The sequence below is a fragment of the Lutra lutra genome, chromosome 1, assembly GCF_902655055.1.
Source record: "Lutra lutra chromosome 1, mLutLut1.2, whole genome shotgun sequence".
Classification (NCBI taxonomy): domain Eukaryota; kingdom Metazoa; phylum Chordata; class Mammalia; order Carnivora; family Mustelidae; genus Lutra; species Lutra lutra.
Genome location: NC_062278.1, coordinates 178,710,946 through 178,733,227, shown reverse-complemented (window position 1 = coordinate 178,733,227; position 22,282 = coordinate 178,710,946). Strand labels below are relative to the sequence as shown.

Below are 22,282 nucleotides of genomic sequence, written 5' to 3'. Positions count from 1 at the left end.
AAAAGTTGATTTTTGGGGGCGCCTGGGTGGCTCAGTGGGTTAAGCCGCTGCCTTTGGCTCAGGTCATGATCTCAGGGTCCTGGGATCGAGCCCCGCATCGGGCTCTCTGCTCAGCGGGGAGTCTGCTTCCCTTCCTCTCTCTCTGCCTGCCTCTCTGCCTGCTTGTGATCTCTCTCTGTCAAATAAATAAATAAAATCTTTAAAAAAAAAAAAAGTTGATTTTTTTTCTCTTTCAAGTAAAAGTGAAGGTAGTTAATACAACACTGCTTTGGTTTTGCAGGATGTTAGGGATCTAGGCTTTGTCATACATTGTCCTTGTCTTTGTGCTTGCTGGTGGAACGTTGGTGTCATCGACGCAAAGAAGCAGAATCGAGAAGAGAAACAAGTCATTCTTCTCTTCATGAAAATAGTTGCCATACAACTTCTCTGATTAATTCCATGGACCAGAACTTAGATTGCTTCATGTGGCTGCAAGGAAGAGTGGAAGATAGAGTCACTCTTGTGGCCATGTGTCCAGCTAAAATTTCTGTCTTAGGGAAGAAAAGAAGACGAGCAACATTTTCTTCATAACTTTAATTTTAATTTAATAATATTTCTGAGTAGACTATGAACTACATGTGGGCAGGGACTAGTATAATAAAATAATTGGGTATTGCCAGTCTTAGTGGCAACAAATATGTGCCAACAAATATTCATTGAAAATGTGCATGGAGAGAATATTTTTCTTGAATGTGAACTGTGACTAAATATGAGGCTGATTTTTGTTTTAATTTAAAACCGTTGTACCCAGCCTTTCCTTTTTCATTCATTAATCACTGAACATCTTATGTGCTAAGTACTGTCAGATGAGTATAGTTTTTCTTACCCTGGCAACTGTGATATAACCATTTGTCAAGACATGTTTTGGATTCCTCTTTAGAAAGGACTTTCAGACTAATGTTTCAAGACATACAAGGGAAACAGTTTCTTCATTACTAATTTTACTCTTTAAATCGGCTGTTTTCATATTTTCTCTGACAGTTTTCTGACTCTCCCTAAAAAAAAATCCCATTGACCCACCTAGGATTGAAATTTGGTCTCCTTGGAAGATGTTTAAATAAAGACTTTTAACAGTGATTGAGGCTCTCCTACTTTTTAGACAAGGTGCCTTAATGTCCTGGGATAAAATTAATGAAATGTTTTACTTAGTAAGCACTGTTGTTGAAGAATTTATAATACCTTCTATGCAAACTGATTCATTGGTAACAGCATTGCTATTTTGAGTGTTCTAGAAATGTCACAATATTGGAGGCTTCTCAGAAGGATCTCTGAAGAGTTCTCACAAGAGAAAAGTCATTGGTAGTAACAACAGCTGCCATCACCGTCAAGTGGTTTGCTTGGCTTGAGGTTTTTCGATATCAAAAGAGTATGGGCCCTGTGGTACTGAAAGCAAAAATGAGATTGCCCAAGTTATTTTTATGTCTCTTCAAATACAAGCATGCAGTGGTGTGATCCACTTTATTATTACTGAATTTTAAGGGCGAACCCAATTAAGAATTAAATGCATTTGTTGGCATGGATCTGTCTTGTCTCATAGAAACAAAGATGGCACCAGGGGAATTTCCCTTTCAGTGATATAAAGAGCTTTTGATGAGTGAACTTTGCCTGTCTCTACAAGATAGTGTTTACCTCCCTTCCTGCTTCCTATGCCAGACATGACTGGGGTAGTAGGTGGAAATTTCATGTGACAGACATTGAAAGAACCATTTCCTGGGGTGATACTATCTTTGACTTACAAAATGAGTAGGTTTTCTTTGAATTGACCTGTATGTGTTTGTAAAAGAAGCATATATATCTCCTCTCCTCATAGGAAGAGGACTATTTCAAAGGGCCATTTTCTTTCCTAACAAAGATATTTATACTAGAGACAAATCAGCAATTTCACAGCTGGTTTGAAATTTCCTAAAATGATGTATACAAATCAAAGCAGGGGAGAGTCATTTGGAATGAAAGGAATATTTGAATTGCATCCCAATTTCTAATAAGACATTGTTTCATGGTTCTACGATATTATAAACCTGTCATGTGTATTCTACATGACAATTCTGTCTTATCTATGACTCAGGAATCTTTTGAGAATGACCGTTTGAAAGCATAGAATTGTAGGATTAGATGGAGCTATATCATCTAATCCATGTCTGTTCCATACTTTACCCACTTGTAATTGGCCATGCTGACCCTCTTCTAAAAACATTTTTCAATATGTATGTGAATAGACCCATTGTTTTTTTTTTTTTAAGATTTTATTTATTTATTTGACAGAGAGATCACAAGTAGGCAGAGAGGCAGAGAGAGAGAGGGAAGCAGGCTTCCCGCTGAGCAGAGAGCCCGATGTGGGGCTCGATTCCAGGACCCTGAGACCATGACCTGAGCTAAAGGCAGAGGCTTAACCCACTGAGCCATCCAGACACACCAAGACTCATTGTTTCTTAAGATAATTGGTTATGTTGCTGGAAAGTAGTGGATTTTCTTACATAGCATTGAAAATAATACCACTTTAATTCTGCCACCTGGAGTTGTAGGAGAACAAGGCTTTCCATTTCACAGATAACAGACTTGTCATCAAGTCCTCTGGAACCTGTTGACTCTTGGGTGAGGGTTATAGGAATGGAGGTGATGAGAAGTGGTCACATTTTGAGTATATAACAGCAGTTGTTTGTATGTATAGTGTACAGGAATCGAACATGGGATGGATATGAACTGTGAGAAAAAGTATTTTTGGCCTAAACACATTTTGGTATATTCTCAAATACTATGTTTGCTATTACAGCACAATCAAAAATGCATTCACATTGTTGTTCAATTCTACAGATCAGGGATTTTCTCTAAGTGAATGTTTTCCACACCTCTCTTATGGAGAAACTGGGAATTCCCTTTCTTCCCTTCCTTATGCTTTCACTTGGAAGAATAGACCTGTGTATTCATTATGGTTCAAGATGAGAGATTTAACACTCCGTTTTATTTTAAGTCTAGAAATTGGCTTTTGAATATCTAGTATGTACATGAACATGATTCCAGAGTACTTAAAATGAGACCATCTTTGATAAATTATCAGGGGAAACATTTTTAGTCCAGAAATATTACACCCCAGTTACTGCTGCTAAATTCTAAACTTTGTTGAGAGTGGGAATTTGATTCCTCTACACAGCACTTACTGTATAATAGGAACTTAGTACACGCAGGCTGAACTGTTAAACTATAGTCATAGCCCATAAGTGAACTTGTTTTATACATCACCTTCTAGTTAATGTATATCTGTGTCTTTTATCTATATCCATATGTATATATCTTTGGGGAAGAAAATAAAGAACTAGTCCTGAAAAAAAAAAAAACTCAGTTCTTTACATTTTGCAACTCTGTTCTGCTTTGTCAGCTATGTGCATGCAAATAACCTATGCCTAAAGTTAACATGTATAAGTTACATGAGACAGAAGTCTCTGGTGTATTATTTCACCAGTAAACTGTAATCTCTAGGGCAAGAAGAAGTTTCTTCTCCCTGGTTTATACATGCAGAGAGGAAATTAGGTGGCTGACTATCCTGTCAAAACCAGGTTTCTTCCCCTATCCACAAGGTAGTAGGGAAATATTAGTGCCAATATAACAGATTAACTAAATAGGCCTCTGTCTCTATGTGGATGCTTTAGTTGCCCTGCCTATAATAATGTCAGTCTGCCTTGGGAAATAAAACCAGACTGAATTCCGAATATGGATGTGTCCCTCACACTAGCAAAGTTTTCAAAGGTGTGCCCTTCAAACAAGAGCAGAAATAAACTGCACGTCAGAAGAATTAGCACTCAGAGGCCTTTGTTTAATCAATGGTTGGTATGGTGGTGATTGTACAAATTCACTACATTAAATTTAATCAGGAATGTTTCTGGCATGTGGGTGGCAGGTGTGCTGATTAATTCATTTATATTCTGGAAATAAGATATGTTCTCCTGGATGAATTTCCAGAGTTTCGCGATCCCACAGTATGCATTTCAGCATCTCTCAATGGCTTCTTTGTTCACAGTCTCAGAGCTGAAGTCATGCTGGATGCTGTGTGCTGATTAGCTCACCACACCAATAATAACAAACAGGAAATGGCACCATTTTGTTCATCTATGGGAAGAACACCAAAGGAAGAGTTTAGTTAGCTGTAAACACTTCAGGATTTTGATATCACCCATTTGAATTGCCTTAAGAAACCAATTAGAAGTAGGAGAGATCGTGATACAATGACACTTTGGAAGAATTAAACCTTTTTCAGTGGGGTCCTGAAACTGGTTAAATATCTTTATGATGTAACACATTATATTAAAGCTGTAAGTTTTGGAGTAGAAAAGAAACTAGATGGACTAGGGAATCAACCCCCTTATTTCAAAAATTATGAGAAAACAGAAGTGAAGTGACAGTATTTTAGGTGAAAAGGTAGAGTTTGAAGTTAGGACTCCTAGTTTGCTTACTGATCTTTATGGGCAAGAGAAATTGGGTGCATGTGTAGGGGGGTAGGGGACATTTGGGGACAGAGAGAAGAAAGGACTTTGTGCCTTATATGTATGTATTTATATATATGCATATATATATATGATCACCCTTTGTGAACAGTCATTTGGCTATCTGAGTGGAGATGGGATAGGTGTACTAGGTATGCCCTCAGGGTCCCTCACTCTCCCTGTTCTCGAAGGTATTTGACGGAAGGCTCTGGGCAGGATTGCAGGAAAGGTCTCTTTATCTGCACTCTATCTGTGTTCCAGACAGCAATAAGGAGGTGAAAGAACATGGTTCATTGTGATATTTTCTGGCATTAATTGTGTGATTTGCTTGAGGAATACTGAAGTATACTGTGACGGAAAATGGATCCTAGAACCACTCAGGGTAATTGCATTCCTTTGGAGGGTCCTGGGAGGGGACAGACCCTTGCTCAGTGCCTTTTCTTCTAACTCATTTCTCTTAGTCCAGCAGCCTGCTAAAGTCTAATTGTTTGGTGTGCAAATCAGCAATCATTATAAGTGGGGTTAGTAGCAGCTCATAGGTTTATAGGCTGTATCTGTTTTCTCTTAAAGAATTATCTCTGATGTTGAACATCAGTTTTCTTTTTAGAAATCTGAGTGTTAATCAGGGCAGTTCTTACGAACTTAGGGATCTTTATGCTGTTGGTGTTAAATTGTAGCAAAAAAGGATGCAGATAATAGAAAAATTCTTGACATGTTCTTGAATGTGCCTTCAGTTTTGTGGTTGTGCTCATAATTTTGAAGACAGTTACATGGATTGTGCAGCCATGGTGCTGTGTTCCATTTGTGTTTCTGTGGTTACTCCCTGTGTCAATTACTCTACTTAGATAACCTCTCTTTACTTCCATTTCTTCATTTGCAAATTAGGGATAATAAGAGCACCAATATCATACATCAAATATTCAAAATATCGAACTGAGAAATAAATACATATATAAATATTTCATGTACCATAAAAGTAGTATTGAAATGAGTAGAGAAAGGATTTAACTAAAGATGAAGGAAAACCATTTGGGAATATAAAAGTGAGATAAGGTGACCCTGGGGGGAGGAGTCAAGATGGCGGAGAAGTAGCAGGCTGAGACTACTTCAGGTAGCGGGAGATCAGCTAGATAGCTTATCTAAAGATTGCAAACACCTACAAATCCAACGGGAGATCGAAGAGAAGAAGAACAGCAACTCTAGAAACAGAAAATCAACCACTTTCTGAAAGGTAGGACTGGTGGAGAAGTGAATCCAAAGCGACGGGAAGATAGACCACGGGGGGAGGGGCCGGCTCCCGGCAAGCGGCGGAGCAACGGAGCCCAAAATCGGGACTTTTAAAAGTCTGTTCCGCTGAGGGACATCGCTCCAGAGGCTTAACCGGGGTGAAGCCCACGCAGGGTCAGCGTGGCCTCAGGTCCCGCAGGGTCACAGAAGGATCGGGGGTGTCTGAGTGTCACAGAGCTTACAGGTATTAGAACGGGGAAGCCGGCTACAGAGACAGAGCCGAGGAGTAAGCTCTAAGCTCGGGGTTACCTTGAACCGGTCGCAGGCTCGGTCAGCTTGGAGCGTGGCCAGAGGCCAGGGTGACGGGAGTAATTGGGCGCTGTTCTCTGAGGGCGCACTGAGGAGTGGGGGTCCCGGGCTCTCGGCTCCTCCGGGCCGGAGACCAGGAGGCCGCTATCTTCATTCCCGCCCTCCGGAACTCAATGGAAAGCACTCAGGGAAAAAAAAGGCCCGGAAGCAAACCTGATTGGATTACTCAGACCGGCCGGCCCGGGTAAGGGCGGTGCAACTCCGCCTGGGGCAAAGACACTTGAGAATCACTACAACAGGCCCCTCCCCCAGAAGATCAACAAGAAACCCAGCCAGGACCAAGTTCACCTACCAAGGAGTACAGTTTCAATACCAAGGAGAGCAGCAGAATTCCAGAGGAGGAGAAAGCAAAGCACAGAACTCATGGCTTTCTCCCCATGATTCTTTAGCCTTGCAGTTAATTTAATTTTTTTTTTTTCAATTTTTTTTTCTTCTAAATTTTTTTTAACTTTTACCCTTTTCTTTTTTAACGTTTTTTTAACTAGTTTATCTAATATATATATATATTTTTTCCTTTTTATATTTTTTCTTTATTGGTTTTCTTTTTTTAATTGTTTCTTTTTTTTTTTTTTCTTTTTCTTTTTTCTGAACCTCTTTTTTCCCCTTTCTCCCCCGTCACGATTTGGGATCTCTTCTGATTTGGCTAAAGCATATTTTCCTGGGGTTGTTGCCACCCTTTTAGTATTTTACTTGCTCCTTCATATACTCTTATCTGGACAAAATGACAAGGCGGAAAATTTCACCACAAAAAAAAGAACAAGAGGCAGTACCAAAGGCTAGGGACCTAATCAATACAGACATTGGTACTATGTCAGATCTGGAGTTCAGAATGACGATTCTCAAGGTTCTAGCCGGGCTCGTAAAAGGCATGGAAGATATTAGAGAAACCCTCTCGGGAGACATAAAAGCTCTTTCTGGAGAAATAAAAGAACTAAAATCTAACCAGGTTGAAATAAAAAAAGCTATTACTGAGGTGCAATCAAAAATGGAGGCTCTCACTGCTAGGATAAATGAGGCAGAAGAAAGCATTAGCGATATAGAAGACCAAATGACAGAGAATAAAGAAGCTGAGCGAAAGAGGGACAAACAGCTACTGGACCACGAGGGGAGAATTCGAGAGATAAGTGACACCATAAGACGAAACAACATTAGAATAATTGGGATTCCAGAAGAAGAGGAAACAGAGAGGGGAGCAGAAGGTTTATTGGAGAGAATTATTGGAGAGAATTTCCCCAATATGGCAAAGGGAACAAGCATCAAAATCCAGGAGGTTCAGAGAACCCCCCTCAAAATCAATAAGAATAGGTCCACACCCCGTCACCTAATAGTAAAATTTACAAGTCTTAGTGACAAAGAGAAGATCCTGAAAGCAGCCCGGCAAAAGAAGTCTGTAACGTACGATGGTAAAAATATTAGATTGGCAGCAGACTTATCCACAGAGACCTGGCAGGCCAGAAAGAGCTGGCATGATATATTCAGAGTACTAAATGAGAAAAACATGCAGCCAAGAATACTATATCCAGCTAGGCTATCATTGAAAATAGAAGGAGAGATTAAAAGCTTCCAGGACAAACAAAAACTGAAAGAATTTGCAAATAACAAACCAGCTCTACAGGAAATATTGAAAGTGGTCCTCTAAGCAAAGAGAGACCCTAAAAGTAGTAGATCAGAAAGAAACAGAGACAATATACAATAACAGTCACCTTACAGGCAATACAATGGCACTAAATTCATATCTCTCAATACTTACCCTGAATGTTAATGGGCTAAATGCCCCAATCAAAAGACACAGGGTATCAGAATGAATAAAAAAACAAAACCCATCTATATGTTGCCTACAAGAAACTCATCTTAAACCCGAAAACACCTCCAGATTTAAAGTGAGGGGGTGGAAAAGAATTTACCATGCTAATGGACATCAGAAGAAAGCAGGAGTGGCAATCCTTATATCTGATCAATTAGATTTTAAGCCAAAGACTATAATAAGAGATGAGGAAAGACACTATATCATACTCAAAGGAACTGTCCAACAAGATCTAACAATTTTAAATATCTATGCCCCTAACGTGGGAGCAGCCAACTATATGAACCAATTGATAACAAAATCAAAGAAACACATCGACAATAATACAATAATAGTAGGGGACTTTAACACTCCCCTCACTGAAATGGACAGATCATCCAAGCAAAAGATCAACAAGGAAATAAAGGCCTTGAATGACACACTGGACCAGATGGACATCACAGATATATTCAGAACATTTCATCCCAAAGCAACAGAATACACATTCTTCTCTAGTGCACATGGAACATTCTCCAGAATAGATCACATTCTTGGTCCTAAATCAGGTCGCAACTGTTATCAACAGATTGGAATCATTCCCTTCATATTTTCAGATAAAAGTGAGATAAGCTAACTCATAACTGATACAAAATAAATTCTCATGGCCTAATGTGTTCATGAAGAAAGAGAAAATGCTAGACTTAAAACTTAAAAAACATGATGGCATCTGTATCACAAGTTCATTATGAAAACTCAGTGAGCAAGAATTTGTAATGTGCTATGTAATTATTCACCATTATTATTTTAATAAGAAAATCATTGCTTGGATTATCTTGTTAAGGAAAAGAATAGTGTGGCTGCAGATAGATAGCCAATTTAGACATTTTCTTCCCAGATTATGCTACTTACATCAGTGCTTCTGAGCACAAGAATTAGATTCTCTGCAGCAGAATCACCTGGTGGGGGGTCTCACCTCCAGCAAATGACATATTTGAGTCTATGTACTATGAGGCAACTATGATTAACTTGAGAACCTACTTGACTTTATTTACTGTCAAAAGTTTATTCTTCAATAACCAAGTTTTGTAATTCAGAATCATGTCCTGTACTTACTTTCTATATCAGAAACCTAAATAATAGTTAAAGTAATATATTATACCTTGAATACAAAAAAATTTTTTCTTTAAAATTTATTTGCTTATTTTAGAGTGAGAGCACACAAGTAGATGGAGAGGGAAAGGGAGAGAAACTCAAGCAGACTCCTGCTAAGTACAGAGCCTGACTTGGGGCTCGATCTCACCACCCTGAGATAATGAGCTGAGCTGAAATCCAGAGTTGGCCACTTAACTGACTGAGCCACCTGCCACCTCTTTGGTACTGCAAATACCAAATAATTTTTAAAAATCATATTGTTAAAGAATATTTGAAAATATGGAAACATGTTCACAAGATGATAAATAGAAAAAAAGGTTAACAGGTTGCAAAATAGTATTTCAGTATGGTTCTAAATTTGTAACCATCAAAAGATTTTATAATCATGAAAAATGCTATTAAAATATTATAATCTTATGATAAATTTTAATGAGTACTTTCTTGATTTGGCCTTAACATTTTCCAAAATGATAATTACTCTACAGGTTTATTTTTCCTCATTATATAAAGTAGTAAAGCTCATTGTAGGTATTTCACACAAAACAGAAAAGTATATAACGCTTGTTAAAATCTGGATGATCTTACCCATCAGAATGACCATTATTGTTCTTTTAAAAACCTTTACTTGCAGGGGCACATAGGTGGCTCAGTGGGTTAAGCCTCTGCTCTCAGCTCAGGTCATGATCTCAGGGTCCTGGAATCAGGTCCTCATGGGGCTCTCTGCTCAACTGGGAGCCTGCTTCCCCCTCTCTCTCTGCCTGCCTCCCTGCCTACTTGTGATCTCTGTCTCTCTCTCTGTCAAATAAATAAATAAAATCTTAAAAAAACCACAAAAACCTTTACTTGCAGATATAAGCATTTATGTATGCAGTTCTATCATTTTACTGAAGTGGAATTTGTATTATCTACTTTATTCCATTCCACGGTCACGTAGACCTTTGCATTGCTGAGATATACTCATTTTCATTATTATACTAATAGCCTAGTGAACTGAATAGATGTATGACAATCTCTTACTGATGGATGTGTGTGTGTGTGTGTGTGTGTGTAAGTATACTTGGCTTATTTACATTCTACCACTAGTACACTAAAACTACACTCTGGTAAATATTGTTGATACCAGTTTGTACTATCAAAAAAGATGGGTAAGAAATGTTCTTAAAAAAAAAATCTAATTGCTTTGGGGTGCCTGGGTGGCTCAGATGGTTAAATGTCTATCTTCAGCTCAGGTCATAATCCTAGATTCCCAGAATCAAGCCCCATGTCAGGCTCCCTGCTCAGTGAGGGGTCTACTTCTCCCTCTCCCTCGGCCTCTCCCTTCTGCTCTTTCTCTCTCTCTCTCAAATAAACAGAATCTTAAAAAAAAAAAATCTCATTGTTTTAATCTACTCTTCCTTAAGTATTAATGATGAGGGGCACCTGTGTGGCTCAGTCATTTGAGTGTCCAGTTTTAGGTTTTGGCTCAGACCATGATCTTGGGGTCATAGGATCAAGCCGCATGTCAGGCTCCCTTCTCAGAGGGGAGTTGGCTTGGGATTCTCTTTCTTCCTCTGCCCCTCCCCTGGCTTGTGTTTATGCCCCGCCCCCCCCCACCAAGCAAATAAATAAATAAAATCTTTTAAAAAAAATTCGATGAACACTTTCTAAAGGTGTATTTGAGCACCTCAACTATACTATCAGGTTTATGATTGAGCACTGTCTGTTATCACTTTTATTGATTTATTGTAGTATTTTAAGAGAATCAGACATGTAACAAGCTTTTTTTTTTTTTTTTAAATAACAACACCCCATTCCTATTTTGTTGATTTTGGCCTCCTCCCCATGAGGATAAGGTGATGACTGAATTTGAGTCTTTGTTTTTATAACATTACATGGTCTAATCAAAAGAAACTGTTGGGATTATAATCCCATTTATCTTAGGACTTTTCCTCTTGGCGTTGGCATGGGGTGGTGCCTTATGAAGGTTTGCATCTCCATCTCTCCTGTGAGGCTTTGTTTCCTAGGACCAACCTACTTTGGTACGCTCAAACCTACCCATTGCTCGCTCCCCCTCTTCTGGGCACAGATGGCCCCATTCCAGGACCTCTGTAACACATGCCCCCCTGCAAAAAAAAAAAAAAAAAAAAAAAAATTGAGCTTTATTATCCACATTTGAGCTTTATTACAAAGAGGCCTTCTGATTCATCCTTTCATCCTGGATGAGACAGTAAATGCTATATAACAGAATAGAAAGCAGTAATGGTTTAAAAAAAAAAAAATCCCTCCTAAAAATCAGTCCACCAAGTAGCACTGCGGAAGAAATGGGATTCTTCAGGACCTCAGCAAATTCAAAGTGGCACCTTCGGTGATCCAAGAAAACCAATTATATTCTCATGGTTGTCCTTTTGGTTCAAGATTAGAAGAGCTGGGTTTCCACCACCTGTTTTAAGAGGTAGCAATATGCTTTCTACTAGTTCACTATTTACTCCTCTGCGTGGCCTCAACAGAGTCTCATACCTCAGCCTATCTGCCTTTGGTGATGGCCAGAAGATCTTTAATGTCCAGGCAGCAAGGCTTCCTGCCAATCTCTACTTAAGATCCATGAACCGGATATCCATGATGAGAAGGAAGTTCTTGGGCAGTGGTCGAAGGGCTGGAGAGAGAACAGTAAACACCTGATGTTCCAGGTCCACACTGGTCACCACGATGAAGCCAGCCACACTGGTCTTGGAAAGGTTCTCCTCTGTGCCCTCAGCAGTGCTAACACTCAGGAGGTGGTGCACCATATCTCGGCCAGTTGTGACAGGTACTAGCTTGAGCTGATTGTCCTCCTGAGACATGCGTAAAGGCAAACAGGAGTCTGGAATGGTGGGTGCCCCAACTTTGTAGATTTTCACATCTGAAAATTTGACATTGAAGGCATGGGGATAGAAACAGCCCCGGAATCCATAGAAATACTCACGGATACGCTCATCCCTGCATTCCCGCCGGAAGTCTTTGGAGCGTTCAACCACACACCCCGATTTAGGGAGCAGCACAGTGCGGACAAAGTGAGGCAGGTCCCGTTTTAGTTCATTGTACAGTCGTTCTTGATCCAGAACCACTACCACATCGACCTCAAAGACTGAAGCTGCGTGCACCAAGGCTTGGTACCCAGAGCCCTTGACCCAGCCACAGGTGTTAATGACACAGCCACTCACAGAGGCCCTTCGGTTCACTTCACACCTTTGATTGAACACGGCCCTAACTGAGATGTAATCTTATAAAGCTTGATGTTGGTACCAGGAGTGGTGGAGCCAAAATGATACACCAGAGGGGCTTGGATAGAGAATCCCTCTTCAACATCTGCTGGCCGCTCAATGTAGAGGGCCCCCATGGTACCAGGGATGGAAACGGAGCCCTGGCCCACATCCAGCTCCACATAAGTGGGACGGCGGCCCAAACGCACTGCGTAGTTGAGCAGTAGACGATACACTGTGGACTTGCCCACATCAGTGGGGCCCACTACCATCACCCGGGGGCCTCGCTCTTCTTTCTTCTCCGCCTGCCTCCTCATCTGCTCCAAAGCTGTGTGAGTGTTGAGATAAAGCAACATAGGCATGTCCTTGGAGATGTAAGCCACCTCGGTGCGGCCACTCAACTGTAAAGAACAGCCATGCCAATTGAAAACAGCCACCTTGGCACCAGCATCAAAGGTGAATTTCTGGCCTGTTATAGAGGAGGAAGATGTAGGGAACTGATGGAACCATATCAGAGTGCCTTGTTATTTCCCTTCAGAGATAAATTATGCATACTTAATAACCGATATCTCTCTACGTATTGAGACAGAAACAGGGGTTATTTTTATCAAGTTTTTTTTTTTTTTAATTAATCTCTGTACCCAGTGTGCGGTTCACACTCATAACCCCAAGATCAAGAGTCACATGTGCAGGGGTACCTGGATGGCTCAGTCATTAAGCATCTGCCTTTGGCTCAGGTCATGATCTAGGGTCCTGGGATCGAGCCCTACATCGGGCTCCCTGTTCAGCAGGATGCCTGTTCTCCCTCTCCCACTGCTCCTGCTTGTGTTCCCTCTCTCGCTGTCTGTCTCTGTCAAATAATTAAATAAATAAATATATAAATAAAATCTTTTAAGAAAAAGAGCCACATGTGCCACTGACTGAGTCAGCCAGGGACCCCAGGAATTATTTCTTAAAATATCAATATAGGTTGTGAAGTTCTCTGTTACACTGGCTAACCTAGAAGGAAAAATAAAAATAAAGTTAACCTAGAAGTTGTGTTAGTGATAAAATTTTTCTGCTATATCAATGCTGGAAGTCAGATACTAACAGAGTTGTAAGATGCTACGGAAGTTGAAATTTTATTAAGGTTCTTTTAAAACAAATACAGTAGTAGTAGTAAACCACAATGTATTGAACTGTCTACTATTTTTTTTTCAGTGACCATTTTAAAAGTAATTATTTTTCTGTTGTGCTTTTTTGTTTTATAATTGACTTTCAGTGTAGCCTTCTGAAAATAGTATCTCAAGTCCTGTTTTATATATTTATATGAATATATATTTATATATCCCAAGGGAGATGATTAAAAGATTCAACTCAGCTTGCTTTGCAATGTAAGCAACTGATAGATGTGTCAGTAGGATGTATCCTTTAAGTTTGTTTTCTCATACTCTTGATATCTTACTTGGAGACATTTAACTTTACCTCTTGGTCTCACAAGTGGTGACTACCAGGACTGATAGGTGGGTTGAATTGGGGATGGTAGTATATAGATGAAAACAGGATTTCCTTGGTTGGAAGCCAGTTGCCCAAATACTCAAGACTGTTAGCCTTAGAAATTTTTGTTTGTTTATCCTAGAAATTTGAGCCTGTCAGGTAAAGGAAATTTTTTTTTTATTACCATACAATGTATTATTTGTTTCAGGGGTACAGGTCTGTGATTCATCAGTCTTACACAATTCACAGCACTCACCATAGCACATACCCTCCCGGATGCCCATCACCCAGCCACCCCATCCCTTCCACCTCTCTCCCCTCTAGCACCCTCAGTGAGCTTCCTGAGATTAAGTCTCTTATGGTTTGTCTCCCTCCCTGGTTTCATCTTGTTTCATTTTTCCCTCCCTTCCCCTATGATCCTGTCTTTTTTCTCGAATTCTAGATGAACATCTAGGCTATTTCCATAATTTGGCTATTGTGGACATGGTTGCTATAAACATTGGAGTGCAGGTATCCCTTCAGATCACTACATTTGTATCTTTTGGGTAAATACCCAGTAGTGCAATTGCTGGGTCGTACGGTAGCTCTATTTTCAATTTTTTGAGGAACCTTTAGACAGTTTTCCAGAGTGGCTGCACTAGCTTGCATTCCCACCAACAGTGTAGAAGGGTTCCCCTTTCTCTGCATCCTCACCAACATTTGGGTGTTGAGTTTGATAAGTTCTTTATAGATTTTGGATACTAGCCCTTTATCTGATCTGTCATTTGCAAATATCTTCTCCCATTCTGTGGGTTGTCTTTGGTTTTGTTGACTCTTTCAGATAAAGGAAATTTTTGACACATTTGTGTGAAGGCCAGGTTCCCACTTTATAGTTTTCTTAATAATAACATATATTGAATAATAAACACAAACCTGAGCTTACACTATAACAGTACTGATTTTATTTTCTTTAAAGATTTTATTTATTTATTAGAAAAATCATGATTAGGGCATGAGGAGAGGGACAAGGGGAGAGGGAGAATCAGATTTCCCACTGAACAGGGACCTTCATGTTGGGCTCCATCCTGGGACCATGAGATCATGTTCTGAGTTGAAGGTAGACACTTAACCTGATTTAAATTGTGGCTTTACCTTCTGTTATCCAGGTTAATCTCCCCCATGTAAAATAGAGATAATAATAATATATAATATATAATAATAACTTCCTTGGTGTACATTTTTTTTCATTCTAGCTATCAAAGATATATGAGCTTTTTCTCCTTTCTTTCATTTAGTGGACGTTGGGATTGTTTTCGTTCTACTATAAATATAGAAATAGGTATCCCCTGGAAACTTGTGTGAGAGTGGAAAAAATCATTTTGAATGTCAGGCAGATAGATATCCTTTCCATTTCTTCTCTAATCTGCAGAGGCCCATGCCATATTTTAAAAATCAAGGAGTCATCCTGGAAATTATTTATTCTCCAAGTCTGTATTTGTTTCAGGATCTGTGTTTGTTTAATTTTCTCCTCACAAAACTTACAGCAATACTATTTTATTTTAATTAAAAACAATAATTTTTTTGTTTGCCTACTTCTCTCTCTCTTCAGTAGATGCTACTAATCAATGATTGTATCACCTTATTTCTCGTCTATTAAAGCTCTCCCAATGATAATCTTAGAACATTTGAAGGTCAATTATATGGGCCTTGGAAAATAAAGCTAAAAAAAAATATCTAGAGGGAGAAAGAGAAAATGGGGGGGGGGGGGAGGGTATCCAGACCTGAGAAGAAAGAAATCTATCCTTTAAGTTTACTGTCAAGTGTCCTAGTGAAAATGTTAAATATTAGCAGTATCAGCCCATGTCCCTGTGGTATGGCTTATTAACTCCTTTGATTAGAACACAATATCAGGAATTCAGGAATGGGGATTATCTCTTATTAGAGTGTTGTTAATTCATTTTGAAAATATGTCATAGGGAATGGGGTGAGAGGTCAGTGGGTTTGGACAATATAGATGAATTAGTGCAAATCCAAACCCTTATTTTGAAAAACTCTAAAGTGCATGTATTTAAGTGTTCCATGGAGGGATTAGCCTTTTCTCCTTAAGGGAACTAAGATGAGAATTCGAGAGTTACCTAAAAGTTTTGCTTCTGCATCATTTATGTTGCTTGTTAATTGGAGTCACTAAATGTTTAGTGTTGTGAAGTGGTTAATTGTGAATATATCTGCTGATTACATTCATATCAACTGAACTGTGTGTAGTTGTAATACTGGAGTATTTTCTTTACATGGAATTTGGATAAACTAGTGTTTAAATCATATTTCATGAATTATGTGGGCAAAGCCCAATATTACATGGAGAGAATGCCATTTATATGCTACTTTGTCTTCAATATTAAGCAGTGCTATTGACTAAAACGTAGCCACATGAAACTTTCCCACAATAATGTCCTAAACATTCCTTTCACTATTTATTCCCTTCCCTCAGGGATCACTACTTCTTTTGAACTATTTTAGCAATTAATTGTTAGTTATAGGCAATGAATCACACATATATTTTATGTTAATTCTTCTGATCAGAAAAAGTAAGATTTGGTTTGAAAGATTTGGAATATCAGGGGAGTGTAAAATCAGCAATATTTCTAACAGCTAAAATTAACAGTTGTAAAATTTCTGTTAATATCTACATACAAACTGTACTTATATTTTCAACTTATAAGAGCAAATGTTGAGTTCATAACATATGTTTGTATAACCTTTTTGACATCTGAATTTTTGCTTCGAATTTCTCTTTATCTTTTAAATTTTTTAAAATAATGGGCCAATTAAATAAGTATTTAAAAATAGGACTCCTCTATTTCTTTGTGATCTCCATATATTGTTACATAGCAAATAAAAGTTCTCAATAAATACCTTTGTGTGAAGCAAATTCAGTTGCCTTGTAAAGTCATTTGTTCTCTTAAAGTCTTTTTGGTCCTTAATTATGGTGATAGAAAATAGATTAATACAGTTGCCTTTAAAGAATCCATGTGCCTCAGTTACCCCCAGGTAGAAATCTGCCATTTAAAAAAATATTATTATAAAAATATATGGTAACAGAAAGGGGAAAGTTTTGGTGGTTTGGTAAAAACAAATCAAAAATGCAAGAGAGGAAGAAGGAGGTATGTGTTTTAAAATTCACTGGTTCACCACAGGAATTTTAAGGCCTATGGAGGTCCATGAAATCATGGTACCCCAGGTCACTTGAGAATACAATATACATCATTTAATTGTTTTTCTTTATCTGTTAGAGAAATGCTGTATAAAAACTATTGACAGATATCAGCCAAGGTTAATAATAAGCAGAATGCTGTTGGATTTTTTGTTTTTGTTTTTGTTTTTTATTTGTTTTTTATTTGTTTGTTTTGTTTTGTTTTAATATGGAGAGAATAGAATGACTTAGTTAAAGCATGTGTAAGCCGTTGTTTGGTTCAAAAAAACTTTATTTGGAGTTAAAAGCTCCCATTCAACAGCTTATAGAAAAACACAGAAAGGAATGCGGACTCATTTTGCCATAAAATATTTTTATTTCTTGTTTTACTTTTTTTTTTTTTTCTGGACTCTCCTTCTGTCAGTGTTCACGGTTGGATGTTACTGTATACCTTATAAGGACTTTGTGTTGTATATTCCCATGTAGAATATGTATGTGTATAATTATTCATCTTGCCCTGAGTCTCCATTGTTGGCAGAATTCTCATTCAAGCTAGCATTATATAGTTTTGCTTTTCTCCTCCTGGTTTGTCCTTTTCTCACTTGAGCATTATTGATTATTCTCCATTGTAGGTGGGATGCACCTACATGGCTCATTTGTGCTTTTACTTCCTTCTTGTTTGGAGACTCAGCAAGTTCTGCACAATGCTATTTATTGAATTTATCTGTCAATTTCTCCTTCCTTGCATGGCTGACTAATTCAATGGAATCAGCACAATAATAGAATGCACAGGATAATGACAAATTTTTTTTAAACCGAAAATTATAAATCAAAAAGAGACTAGGTTTGAAGACCAGTCACTTGAGATGGTTGCAACTTTTAAAGTGTGTACAGGATTTTCTAGATGCATATAGCAAGCAACACACTATGATTGTATGATGGCTGCCTCCCAACTTTTCATTAAATGTCTAAGAGGATACATGGAAGGACATAAATTGAAAACAGGATTATAAAATAGAAATGGAAAGAGCCTATATCTAAAGCAGAACTTACCCTTTAAATATAAACAAACAAAAAAGATAGCCTTTAAAGAATATAAAGTTTATAAAGAAATAAAAATCAAAATGGTCCCTCTTTGTCATACCATTAAATAGTAGAAGTCAGTAGAGAACCTTTCGTTAATGGCTTAATCTTGAAATTGGCTGGGAAATGCGTTTTTACTCTACACATCCTGGTGAACACTGGCATAGCAGCTGACCACTGATAAAGTAGGAAAGCAAACTGACCAGTAATAAATGTCTTGTTATACATTGAAAAAAATTACTAGAAAAATAAGCAACAAGGCTTTCTGAACAAGATAGTAACTAATAACAGAGCTAAAATTCCACTGGCTTCTGTCTGCACCAATGTCAGCTCCAGTCTGTCTATATCAACACAGAAATGACATATCTTAGGAGGCAACATGTTTGAGATAAATGGTGTAGAGAGGGGCATGCATGCTTTGTTGTATAAAGAGAAATGCTGTGCATATGTATACACATGGGAGTTTCTATACCTTCAAAGAAGAACTTTATGCAGCATAAAAGAAAGGATGTTAAACAGGATGGTTTTGAATTCCAAGATCATTTAACTCAAAATAAATTTCCTACCTTCTTTGTGCTTTAATGTCCTAATGTGTGAAGTGGGGGTAAAGTACTTCATAATAATATTATGAGAATTACACGAGTAAGGACTAAGGTCTGGTAAACATTGGATAGATGGTTGACACTGCTATTGTTTGTCCTTAGTTTAGGCTTGCAAGGAAATGAATCCCTGCTTGTGGTGAAGATTAAGCTAATAAACGATGCCCATCAAGTTAAGTAGATCTTTCCCTGTTCAAATATAAACAAATATAAACAATCAGAACAACTAACTGAAACTAATGAAAAACATCTGAAAGACATTATTGATTCAGGCAAGAGTCAAGAATTTTTAATAAATTCTTTACTTATAAATAAAATTTTTTTAATTTAAATTTTATTTTTTTTTAATTTATTTATTTTAAATTTAATTTTTTCTTGATTTATAAATAAAAAATAAAAGAATTTTTAATAAATTGGTTTATGGTGAGCTAATTTCATAATGCTAAGGTACAACTACACACATAACTTTGTAATCAAAGGAAAAAACTAAAATTGTGCAGTGAAGGAATCTGACTATTTACATGGCAATCCAATAGTAAGTCAGGTATTATAGATCTCTTATGTGATGCAAGATATAATAGATGAACTCTGTGATGTACTCAAGGCAAAAAAGTTTTAGTAACATCAGATCATCAGGAGATAGAGGAAATAGGAGAACATCATCAGGAGATACCAGGAATAGAAGAAAATCATCACAGAGACAACCAGTCAAATGACAAATGTGGTAGAGCCTGCACGATAGAAGTTTGATCCCTTCTTGGGGCTCCTGGGTGGCTCAGTGGGTTAAGCTGCTGCCTTCAGCTCAGGTCATGATCTCAGGGTCCTGGGATCGAATCCCGCGTCAGGCTCTCTGCTCAGCAGGGAGCCTGCTTTCCTCTCTCTCTCTCTCTCTCTCTCTGCCTGCCTCTCCGTCTGCTTGTGATCTCTCTCTGTCAAATAAATAAATAAAATCTTTAAAAAAAAAAAAAAGTTTGATCCCTTCCAGTTTGTGTCTGAAAAAGGGACAGCACTGTGTTAAAAGGGACCAAAGAACATAACGAGATGTGATGCTTGGTCCTGAATTGGATACTTACTTTGTCAAACCATATGAAAAGGGCATTTTATCAATAGTGCCTGTTTTTGTAAACCATGGTATGCATTGTAAGAAAATAAGCAGGACTTTTGTTAACATATCTCTAGACAACAATTGTGATAGATACTTTCTATGACCTTTCCTTTCATCATGTTTTCTTGATAACCAGGTAAAAAAGTAGACTAACCAGTAGGCATTTATAAGCATAGTTATGAATCTAGTGCTCTTGACTAAAAGAATATTTCAAGAATTATTTATTATGATTCTCTGAAAGGCAATTATTATATATTATTATATATAATATGTATTATGCACATTACATATAATACATATTATTATAAAAGCAAGAGAAAGGAAGTGAGTCTTCGTCTCCTTCCTCCCTTTTGGTCTCTAACCTTTGGATCCACATTGTAAAATATTAATTTGCCATCCTGGACACAATTGGAGGACAATGTTCCTTACCCCAAGTCCCATGGCTAGTGACATTTAAAATTTAAATGCAGGCAGTCTAATTACAGAAATCATGCTGTTAGTTAGACTCAGTGTCTTCAACTCTTGACCTCCTAGGAATACGTGGCCACAACCCTAGAGAATAGGGTGAAACACCAAAATAAAAAATGAGAATACAAACTTTACTGTTTTTCATGGAAAACCTCAACCTCTTTTAGCTACTTTCTTTGTCAGCTTATAAGAACTTCTGTATGAAGTTTGATACTTAGAGTCCCAGCTCCCACAAAACTGTTCTAAAAGCCTCAACACTAGTTAAGTTACAGACAGAAGTAGAAAATAGGAGAATGACACACATGGTTTTTGTTCGGATCACCTGGGGAAGGCACGTCATACTGGCATCAACCTCCAGCAGTGTCTGAGAGTGACAGAAGCAGCCTTTCAGTGGTGGCACCTACTTACTCTGTTAGTGAAACGTTGAGATTTGGATGGCATTTTCCACACTCTTGACAGTTCGTGACATACTGGTGGTATGAAACAGGAAGACTGCCTACTGAGAGTTTGCTGTGACCTAACAAGCAAAGTTAGAGAAGTCATTCCTGGTCACATAAGAGATTTCATAGCTTTATTTTTAAAACTTGTGTAATAATTACTAGTTTTTGTGATTATTGGGTATAGCTCTATCATATTCGAATGGCCTTTAGTCCAGCAACATGTAAAGCCAGTGTTGAGCTCAAGATCTGAAGTCAGGTAGCAGCATGATCTTAACCAATGAAGCAGGGATGGTGATAGTACATACCACATACTGCAGTTGTGAGGATAAATAAAATATGCCCAGCTTTGTGACATCCAGTATATACTTACCACAGTACAGTGCTTGTCATTTCCTATGACCCATTTGTTTCAAGCCTACAGCATCTTCAAGAATGAAGGGTGTGGTGCATAAACAATTAATTATGGATCACTGAAAAAAATTAAATTTAAAAAAAGGAATGAAATAGTATAATGCACTGAGAGTGTCTGTAATCTCTTCTCTTCTTACTGTAAATTGTGGTCTTCTGTCTCTTCTGGCCACTTGGCTAGCTCTCTCTAAAGGAGTACGGAAATCTTTGAGATGCTGAAGTTCTCTGTCCTACCTGATAATGCCATTATCTATCAACTGATAGATTTTTATTTTTTCCTCATTCTTTTTTTACAGTCTCTTAAATATTTTTTTCCTTATTCTTGATGAGCTTAAATAGTTGTATTTCACATAATTACTTTGAGAAAGGTTTTGGTTCACAGCTTTCAGTATTGTTAGCTGTTTTGCATTTTTCTCTTATCTTTTCTGTATGTTTTAGTGTTAACTATGAGTTGTTTCATTTATTAAGCCACATTCTCTGTTTGTCTAGCATCATTTTGCTCTACAGAGATAACAATTAGTTACCTTTGAGCATTATACTAGTTTGGTATTCTTGACTAACTTTTTTTGGCTAAAAACTCTGACTCAAAAACAATGATTTGCATGTGTGTGTGGGTTTTTTTTTTTTTTTTGCATGTGTTTTTAATTTAATAATCCATCAGCTTCACAGTTCCCACATATCCCCTGATAGGCATTGTTTTTTTTCCTTTATTTTTTTTTAAGATTTTATTTATTTATTTGACAGAGATCACAAGTAGGCAGGGTGGGGGTGGAGCAGGCTCTACCTGCTGAGCAGAGAGCCTAATGTGGGGCTCGATCCCAGGACCCTGGGACCATGCCCTGAGATGAAGGCAGAGGCTTTAACCCACTGAGCCACCCAGGTGCCCCAAAGATTTTAATTATTTGACAGAGAGAGATCACAAGTTGCCAGAGAAACAGGCAGAGAGAGCAGGGGAAGTAGGCTCCCTGCTGAGCAGAGAGCCCCATGCAGGGCTCCATCCCAGGACCCTGAGATCATGAGCTGAGCCAAAGGCAGAGGCTTAGCCCATTGAGCCATCCAGGCACCCCCTTTTTCCTTTATTTTTACATAAACTTGTTCTCCATTTTTACAGTTAACCTTTGAAATTTTCTTATTTTCCCATGCTTTACAATATATTCATATGTTGAAGTTAATTATAATTTACATTTTATTGTCTAGCATATCATGTATATAAATTTTTATTTTGCAATTTATTTTCTTGTGGATACTTCTTTTATAAAAGTTTTCAGGTG

General features: G+C 38.0%; 2 protein-coding genes across 6 annotated transcripts in view; one reads left to right on the top strand and one right to left on the bottom strand.

Annotated features, from left to right (window-relative positions):
- The window catches only part of CNTN4 (contactin 4), a 963,126-nt gene that overhangs the window by 163,052 nt on the left and 777,792 nt on the right, over positions 1-22,282 (top strand). The gene's annotated exons all lie outside the window — the stretch shown is intronic.
- LOC125104653 (polyribonucleotide 5'-hydroxyl-kinase Clp1-like) lies at positions 11,196-12,926 on the bottom strand. Its single transcript, XM_047737349.1, is given in 3 exon segments — positions 11,196-12,265; positions 12,268-12,732; positions 12,905-12,926. Coding segments are annotated over 3 exon segments (1,140 nt in total). The 3' UTR covers positions 11,196-11,612.